Source organism: Dryas octopetala, chromosome 1 (assembly GCF_963921425.1).
Source record: "Dryas octopetala chromosome 1, drDryOcto1.1, whole genome shotgun sequence".
In the NCBI taxonomy this organism is placed as follows: domain Eukaryota; kingdom Viridiplantae; phylum Streptophyta; class Magnoliopsida; order Rosales; family Rosaceae; genus Dryas; species Dryas octopetala.
The window spans coordinates 5,612,424-5,621,539 of record NC_141366.1 but is presented as its reverse complement, the minus strand read 5'-3'; the positions used below and the strand labels follow the sequence as shown (position 1 = coordinate 5,621,539).

The 9,116-nt window shown below is 38.4% G+C and overlaps 2 protein-coding genes across 2 annotated transcripts; both read left to right on the top strand.

Annotated features, from left to right (window-relative positions):
- The first annotated feature begins 339 nt into the window (after positions 1–339).
- LOC147296905 (glutamate receptor 2.7-like) lies at positions 340–4,217 on the top strand. Its single transcript, XM_086244764.1, has 5 exons — positions 340–980; positions 1,072–2,312; positions 2,425–2,731; positions 2,900–3,297; positions 3,582–4,217. Exons 1-5 carry the CDS (start codon positions 698–700, stop codon positions 4,080–4,082), a joined length of 2,730 nt encoding a protein of 909 aa, XP_086100890.1. The 5' UTR covers positions 340–697; the 3' UTR covers positions 4,083–4,217.
- Positions 4,218–4,554: 337 nt separating this feature from the next.
- On the top strand, positions 4,555–9,040 carry LOC147296904 (glutamate receptor 2.7-like). The gene is made up of 5 exons (XM_086229974.1): positions 4,555–5,626; positions 5,712–6,949; positions 7,069–7,375; positions 7,576–7,979; positions 8,238–9,040. The coding sequence occupies exons 1-5, from the start codon at positions 5,344–5,346 to the stop codon at positions 8,751–8,753; spliced, it is 2,748 nt and encodes a 915-aa protein (XP_086086100.1). The 5' UTR covers positions 4,555–5,343; the 3' UTR covers positions 8,754–9,040.
- The last annotated feature ends 76 nt before the right edge of the window (positions 9,041–9,116 follow it).

Here is a 9,116-nt window from a genome sequence, read left to right as displayed (position 1 = left end):
CTAAGGGTTGAACTTGGAATTTGAGAGGAGTGTGTAGAAAATTAAAGTAAATCCACAAATAAGTCTACTGTGGAATTTCCACAGATACTGTCACTCTCCAGCATACATCAGCTACTGCTGAACAGAATTAATTAATACGGTTAGAGTTAGTTTCTAATATTGTTAGTATTAGCTTTATGAGACAGATATATAATTTGAAACTCAGAGTCAACGAGAGAATATACAGATTGATTAATTGCGCACTTAGAGCTCCTGCCTGACGTCAACTGTTAAGGGGAGGAGAATACAATTAAGAGTCAGCTGAGTGAAATAACGGTCAGTGATGGAGGCTACAGAACACAAGACTACATCATGTGGTTTAGTCATTAGAGCCGGAGACGGTTCACAGTTGACTCCAGCTGATGGAGAGAGATCGGAAATTCCGCAGTCTCTTCCAACTCTGGGAGATTGTAGACAAGAACAAGTCACTTTGATAGAATTTTCTTTCATAGAAGAACAAGTCACAAACCATTTGGTCTACCAATTGGTTTTGCCTAAATGGCCTCTGCTTCCATATAAGTAATTTTCTTTCATGCCAGACAAAGTCAAGGATACAAATTCTCATTGGTTTTCTGGAAATAGTTTGTTTTCTCTAGCACACATTCACAGAGTTTGCTAACACAGGTTCTGTTATCTGTGCTAAAAAGACCAAAGCCCGATGTCTTTTACTTTAACCACCGCTAATTCAGTACAACTTTGGCTCTTGTTTCCTGTGCTCATCATTTACTCGCTACCCATTCTCTCCTATGGAGTTGAAGCTGAAAATAATCACAGCGTTACCAATATTGGTGCAGTCATTAATGTTAATTCTCGTATTGGGAAAGAACAGAAAATTGCCATGGAAATTGCAGCTGAAAACTTCAACAACCATTCAAAGACTCATAAGTTAATCATTCATTTTCAAGACTCTGGCAGAGACCCCCTTCTTGCTGCTTCTGCTGGTAAGTAAATACATGATGGTCATAGTCATGACGCATGACCCTGTAGTTGTATCATGTATGAGTACTTATGGAGTTTTATTCTTTTTTGCAGCTAAAGAGTTGATAGAGGAAAAAAAAGTAAAAGTGATTATTGGCATGGAGACGTGGCATGAAGCAACTGCAGTAGCTGATGCTGGAAACCAATCTAAAGTTCCAGTGGTTTCATTTGCAGCACCTGCCATAACCCCGCCACTAATACAACGCCGTTGGCCATTCTTAATACGAATGGCAAGTGATGGTTCTGCTCAAATGAAATGCATTGCAGATATAGTTTCCGCCAACAATTGGAAAAGGGTTGTGGTAATATATGAAGATGAGGGTTATGGCGGTGATGTTGGGATGCTAGCTCTTTTATCTGAGGCTCTTCAAGATGTTGGTTCAAAGATTGATCACCGTTTGGTTCTTCCACGAGTTTCTTCTCTGTCTAATCCTGATTGGGCTGAACTAGAAGAGCTATTGAAGCTTCCCACCATACAGTGTCGGGTATTTATTGTTCTTCAGTCATCTTTACCTACCGTGACTAATCTATTCAGAGTGGCTAAGAAGATGGGGCTTGTAGGAAGTGACTCAGCTTGGATAGTCACAGAGAGTATCACTAGTTTGCTTGACCCTCATGACAACTCTTATATATCCACTATGGAAGGCACTCTGGGAATCAAGACACCCTATGCCAATAATACTAGTTCTTATGCAAATTTCCAGAAGGCATTCCAAACAAAGTATCCAGAAGAAGACAACTTCAAGCCAGGAATTGATGCTGTTCGAGCTTACGATATCACTAGAATCATTACACAGGCCATTGGAAGAATGACTAGTAACACTACTAGCCTTCAGGCGTTGTTAAATTCATTATTGAGCAATTATATAGGTTTAAGTGGGAAAATGCACTTAAAAGAAGGTGAGGTGTTGTACTATAACTCCCCTGAGAGATTCCAGATCATAAACATTGTGAATGGGAAGAGCTCATACGAAGAATTGGACTTTTGGATACCAGAGTTTGGGTTCTCAGAAAGCCTTCGTAGAGTAATTTGGCCTGGGAATCCAAGACGTGCCCCCAAAGGCTGGGCAATGCCTACTGCAGAGAAGCCTATGAAAATTGGGGTTCGAGGTAAGACTTTCTTCGACAAATTTGTAACAGTCGGATATAACAACAATTCCGGTGAGAAGATATTTGACGGTTTCTGCATTCAAATTTTCTGGAAGGTGCTACCTCTTTTGGGGTATCATCTCCCATATAAATTTGAGGAATTCAATGGCTCCTATGATGATCTGGTAGAAATGGTCCATAACAAGGTAACAATTTGTTTTCTATTTTTTTTCATAAAGTACATTTCTATTTGTTGCATTTGATTCGTTTTTGATAGAGATTGTATACTTGCCATGTTCATCAAAATATCTACGAAAGACTTATGATGCTGTGGTTAGTGATATTACGGTGCTAGAAAAACGATTGGACAAAGTGGAATTCACTCAACCATATATGGAGTCTGGTTTGTCAATGATAGTTCCAAAAAGATCTGAGTCGTCAAAATGGCTGTTTATGAAACCTTTCACATGGCAAATGTGGGTGGTCTCTGGTGCCATCTTAACCTACACAACGTTAATAGTATGGTTCCTTGAGTGCCCATCCAATCCAGAACTTGTCGGTCCATTGAAGGATCAGATTGGCACAGCAACTTGGTTCACCTTCTCCTCTTTGTTCTTTGCTCACAGTAAGTACCAATTCTACATTAGATATTACACCAATGATATTCATCAGAACAGGCCTAACTATGAAACCATACGTTCTCTTACCTATTTGTGGATCAATGATTAGATTGACTCTTTACAAATAATATTCTGACCCTTATTGATTATAAATCCATGGTTGTATCTTACAGGAGAGAAAATCTACAACAACTTGACTCGAGTAGTTTTTGTAGTGTGGCTCTTTGTTGTATTGATTCTAAACTCAAGCTACACTGCTAGTCTGTCTTCAATGCTTACTGTTCAACGAATGGAGCCAAATGTAGCAGACATTGAAATATTGAAGAAAACCAACTCAAGAATTGGTGTCAATGGGAAAATTGTCACAGATTACCTGAAGAATGTATATGGATTCAAATCTGATAACCTCATTACGATTGACAGGAAATACACTAATTATACGGAGGCATTCAAAAGCAAAAATATATCTGCTGCCTTTTTTGAACTCCCATATGCAGAAGTATTTGTGAATGAGTACTGCACGGAATATACTCGCACCATACCCAAATATAAATTTGGAGGCTTAAGCTTTGTGAGTAGTGACTAAATTGTTTTTGTACTATTCTTTTTACACATGTATTGGAGAGGGTTTTATTCTCTTGCCAGATATATGGCATGAGATGATGTTAGAATGTCATACCATATAGTAAAATAAGAGTTCATATTATTAATGGTCAAGAGTCACAGTTCGACAGCATAACATGTCAGATTATCTAGCATATTGTATAATTATATTGGCCACTTGATTAATGATATCATCTTTCTTATCAACTTTTAAGTGAAACTAATGAAATTCTCTTCACACTTACCATGCAGATATTCCAGAGAGGCTCTCCAATAGCCAGGGATGTCACAAGGGCCATTCTAGAGCTATTGGAGAAGGGAGAGCTGAAGAAACTTCAAAATGTTTGGTTGGCGCCCAAGGAGTGTTCAAACATGAATGCAACTTCCGGTACACCAGAAAGCTTGAGCCTCAATTATTTTTCCGGACTCTTTGTAATATCCGGTGCTACTTCCACCATTTGCTTTCTAGTATCTCTTGCTATCTGGCTGAGGAAGTTTCAACAGCAAGAAGGCAATGCAAGTCCAAGTGATGAAAGTGTTTGGAACAAGACAGTTAGAATTGCAAGATTCCTTAAAAGCAGAGATCTTAACATTCTAATGGGAGCTCCAGTTGTAGAGGATATGAGTCCTCCAAGGTTGGAGGAGTACACCACCAATTCCTTGGAGGAGTACACCACCAATTCCGAAAGCAGTACTCCTGAGCATCCCCAGGAGTTCGGCCCCGCAGAATCTGAAATAATGCACTCCACTTAAATGGTATAGGCAGAGGTGAAGCCACATGGTAGGCCTTCAGCAGTACTTCTAATTTTTTTTTTTTTTTTGTGTAGTGATATATTTTTGTATATTGTTACCTTTGGGAATTGGGATAAAATAAAACTCAAGTTGTTATGTACTTATGTGTAAATATAAGTGATTAGTCATATGTTTTTCAACAAGCAAAATATGATTTGTCTTGCTTGATTTTATCCCAAAAAAAAAAAGAGCTTAATTTTGACGTATATATTTGAGGATTAACTTAAAGGACAAGTTATATCTCTTAATTTTCTTGCTTGTGAAAGTAATTTTAATAATAATTGCGTGCCACTTGTAGTTTTGTTGAAAAAACACTAAAACGTCGTCGTTTAATTCCTCAAAGATTGCCGGCAACCATTTCTTCTTCTCCTAAGAGAGGACAGCCACGTCTTCTTATTCTAAAGCTTTCACTCACAAACGTTAAATGAAAATAATTGAGAACTCAAATCTATCTGTCGTCAGTAATGTAAAGCTTCCAGTTTGCAATAGCTCGTCAAGTTCTTGCAGAATTTTTTTTATTTTTCCCGTATGTGAATTTGGTTGGGTTTTTTTGTTTTGGTTGGTTTAATCACTGGAGAGTTGTTGAAAGTATGCCCATCAGCCGTTCGACGAAAGTACCCAAATAAAATTCCAGAGTTGATTAATTCCATTAGCCATTGCATATGCTTGGTTGTTTGCTTGGATATGAATTTCTTCCATGTGGGTGTTCTTCCAAAGTTGTGACACTGAGAAATTATGAAGAAGAAGAAGAAGAAGAAATGGTTGATGCAACCATGTGAAGAACCAACAAAACTAAATAGGGTGGATATGCCAATCATGTGACTGTGAGCAATATGACAATTATGTTGATCTTTTCTACCTTAATATTGTAAAAAAAAAAAAGGTACAAATATCTGGAAACTCATTCATGCTGGTGTAACTTGAAACTTGAGAGGAGTACTGATGTTAACTGTTAAGGGGAGAAGGAGAAGTCGGCTGAGTAGAGAATGGTCAGAAATGGGGGCTACACAACACACGACTATAAGAGAGGTCTACATCCAAGTGTGGTGTTGCATTTCGGAAAAGTCAAAGCAGACAAAGTCAATCATACAAATTCCTCATTGATTTTCGGGCAATAGCCTGTCTTCTCAACACACATTCGCAGATTTTGCAAGCACACTAATCATATATAAACAAATATGTGGTAAAGGTTTTGTCATCTGTGCTACAAAATCAAAACCCAATGTCTTTTCCTTTCGCCACCGCTAATACAGTCCAACTTTGGCTTCTGTTTCCAGAGTTCATCGTCTACTTGCTACTCATTCTCTCCTATGGAGTTGAAGCCGAAAATAATCACGATGTTACCAACGTTGGTGCAATAATTAATGTAAATTCTCGTATGGGGAAAGAACAGAAAACTGCTATGGAAATTGCAGCTGAAAACTTCAACACTCATTCAAAGACTCATAAACTAATCCTTCATTTTCGAGACTCTGGCAGAGACCCCTTTCTTGCTGCTTCTGCAGGTAATTATATACATATGATGATCATAGTCATGAAACTGTAAAATAGTTTGTATGAGTACTTATGGATTTTTTATTCTTGTTGCAGCTAAAGAGTTGATAAAGGAAAAGAAAGTAAAAGCGATAATTGGCATGGAGACGTGGCAGGAAGCAGCTGTGGTAGCTGATGCTGGAAACCGATCTGAAGTTCCAGTGATTTCATTTGCAGCACCCACCATAACCCCACCACTAATGCAACGCCGTTGGCCATTCTTAATACGAATGGCAAGCGATAGTTCTGCTAAAATGAAATGCATTGCAAATATAGTTTCCACATACAATTGGAAAAGGGTTATTGTACTATATGAAGATGATGGTTATGGTGGAGATGTTGGGATGCTAGCTCTTTTATCTGAGGCTCTTCATGATGTTGGTTCAAAGATTGAGCATCGTTTGGTTCTTCCACGACCTTCTCTGTCTAATCCCAATTGGGTTGAACTTGAAGAGAAGTTGAATCTTTCCACCATAAACTCTCGGGTATTTATTGTTCTTCAGTCATCTTTGCCTACTGTGACTCACCTATTCAGAGTGGCTAAGAAGATGGGACTTGTAGATAAAGACTCGGCTTGGATAATCACAGAGAGTATCACTAGTTTGCTTGACTCTCTTGACAACTCTGACATATCCACTATGACAGGCACTCTAGGAATAATCAAGACCTACCATGCCACAAATACTAGTACTTATGCCAAATTCAAGAAGGAATTCCAAACAAAGTATTCAGAAGAAGATGACTCCACGCCAGGAATTTATGCTCTTCAAGCATATGATATGATTACAATCATTGCACAGGCCATTGGAAGAATGGCTAATAGCACTACTAGCGTTCAAGTGTCATTAAATACAATATTGAGCAATTATGCAGGTTTGAGTGGGGCGATGCTCTTCAAAGGAGGTGAGGTGTACTATAACTCCTCCAAGAGATTCCGGATCATAAACATTTTGAATGGGAAGAGATCATACAAAGAATTGGACTTTTGGACACCAGAGTTTGGGTTCTCAGAAAGCCTTCGTAGAGTAATTTGGCCCGGGAATCCAAGACGTGCCCCCAAAGGCTGGGCAATGCCTACAGTTGAGAGGCGAATGAAAATTGGGGTTCCAAATAAAGCTGCCTTCGGCAAATTTGTAACGATCGAGAACAGCAAGAATTCAGGTGAGAAGATATTTGACGGTTTCTGCATTAGAGTTTTTCATATGGTGCTACCTCTTTTGAGCTATTCTCTGCCATTTGACTTTTTGGAGTTCGGTGGCTCCTATGATGAACTGGTTGAAGAAGTCCGTAACAAGGTAACAACTTCTCTATTGTTTTATTTTATTTTCTTAATGTACGTGCCTATTTGTTGCATTTGATTTGTTTTTCTATAGAGATTGTATGCTTGTCATGTTGATCAAAATATTAATGGCAGAATTTTGATGCTGCGGTTGGGGACATTACAGTGCTAGCTGACCGATTGGACAAAGTGGAATTCACTCAGCCATACATGGAGTCTAGTTTGTCAATGATAGTTCCAGAATCTGATGAGGAGTCAAATTGGCTGTTTATGAAACCTTTCACATGGCAAATGTGGGTGGTCTCTGGTGCCATTTTAATCTACACAACGTTAATAGTATGGTTCCTGGAGTCCCCATCAAATCCAGAACTTGTTGGTCCATTGAAGGATCAGATTGGCACAGCAACTTGGTTCACCTTCTCCTCTTTGTTCTTTGCTCACAGTAAGTACCAATTTCAGACAATAGATATCACATCAATGATAATCATCAATACAGACCTAACTGTGAAACCATATTATAAACTAAAGGAAATGTTCTCTTACCAAATAACTAACTGTGAATCTGGATCATTGATTAGGTTGACTCTAGACAAATAATATTTTGACCCATATTAATTATAAATCCATGGTTTTATCTTACAGGAGAGAAAATCTACAACAACTTGACTCGAGTAGTTTTTGTAGTGTGGCTCTTTGTTGTATTGATCCTAAACTCAAGCTACACTGCTAGTTTGTCTTCAATGCTTACCGTCGAACGACTGGTACCAAATGTAACAGATATTGAAACGTTAAAGAGAACCAACTCGACAATTGGTTGCAATAATAGAACATTTGTCAGGGGTTACCTGGAGAAAGTGTATGGGTTCAACTCAACAAACATCTTAACAGTTGAAAGCGAATACGATAAATATATGGAGGCATTCAAAAACCAAAAGATATCTGCTGCCTTTCTTGAACTCCCATATGCGGAAGTATTCTTGAATGAGGTGGATTGCAAGGGATATACTGTCACGAAATCCACCTATAGATTTGGAGGCTTAAGCTTTGTGAGTAGTGACTTATAAATTGTTCTTGTGATATTCTTTTTATGCATATATAGGAGAGGTTAATGCTCTCTTCTGAAATACATGCATGTTATGTTGCTAGACTGTCAATGATTCACAGTCTGACAACATAGTAGGAGAAAATTTCTCTTATAGGAGGGCTAATGTTCTCTGGGCAGATATTTCAACATGATTAATGATGTCATCGTTCATATCAGCATATAAGTGAAACTAATAAAACAAAATTAATGTACCATGCAGATATTCCAGAGAGGCTCTCCAATAGCCAGGGATTTCAGTAGGGCCATTCTAAAGCTATTGCAGGAAAAAGATATAAAGGAACTTAAAAAAGATTGGTTGTCGCCCAAAGAGTGTTCAAACATGAATGAAACTACCGGTACACCAGAAAGCTTGAGCCTCAAGCAATTTTCAAGCCTCTACTTAATATCCGGTGGTACTTCCACCTTTTGCTTGATACTATCTCTTACCATCTGGCTGAGGAAGTTTCAACAGCAAGAAGCATTGGTTGAAGGCAATGCAAGTCCAAGTGACGAAAGTTTTTGGAACAAGACAGTTAGAATTGCAAGATTCTTTAAAGCTAGAGAGCTTGAAATTCCAAGGGGAGCTCCAATTGTAGAGGAATGGGGTTCTCAAAGGTGGGAGTACACCACCGATTCCTACAGTACTCCTGAGCAACTTCAGGACTTGAGGCCAGCAGAAATTGATGAGTTAACATGGAAGTCCTTCAGGCCTTCAGCATTAATGCACTCCACTTGAATGGTAGGATGAGTTAACTTGGAAGTCTGCTGCCCCTAAAAGAGTTTACTTCTGATGTTAGAAGTTAACCCTCCATGCCATTTATGGTTATGCAATAGTATGACCATTCTTGTTTCGGGAGATACTGAATTTTTATTTTTACATTCCTAATTTTCCAGGCAATCAGAAACTTCTAAATGCTTCTTTGTACCAACACTTCCGTTGTAAATAGCAAATACAACTGCCTGTGTTTCGCTATAAGTTTATGCTTTCATCCATTCAAAGAATCAAATTCCAATTTTCTTGGACATCTAAGCCTTCGTAATGATTGTTATTGTTCTATATTGATCAAAAGAGGTAAACACAAACTTAGATTTCTGTGAC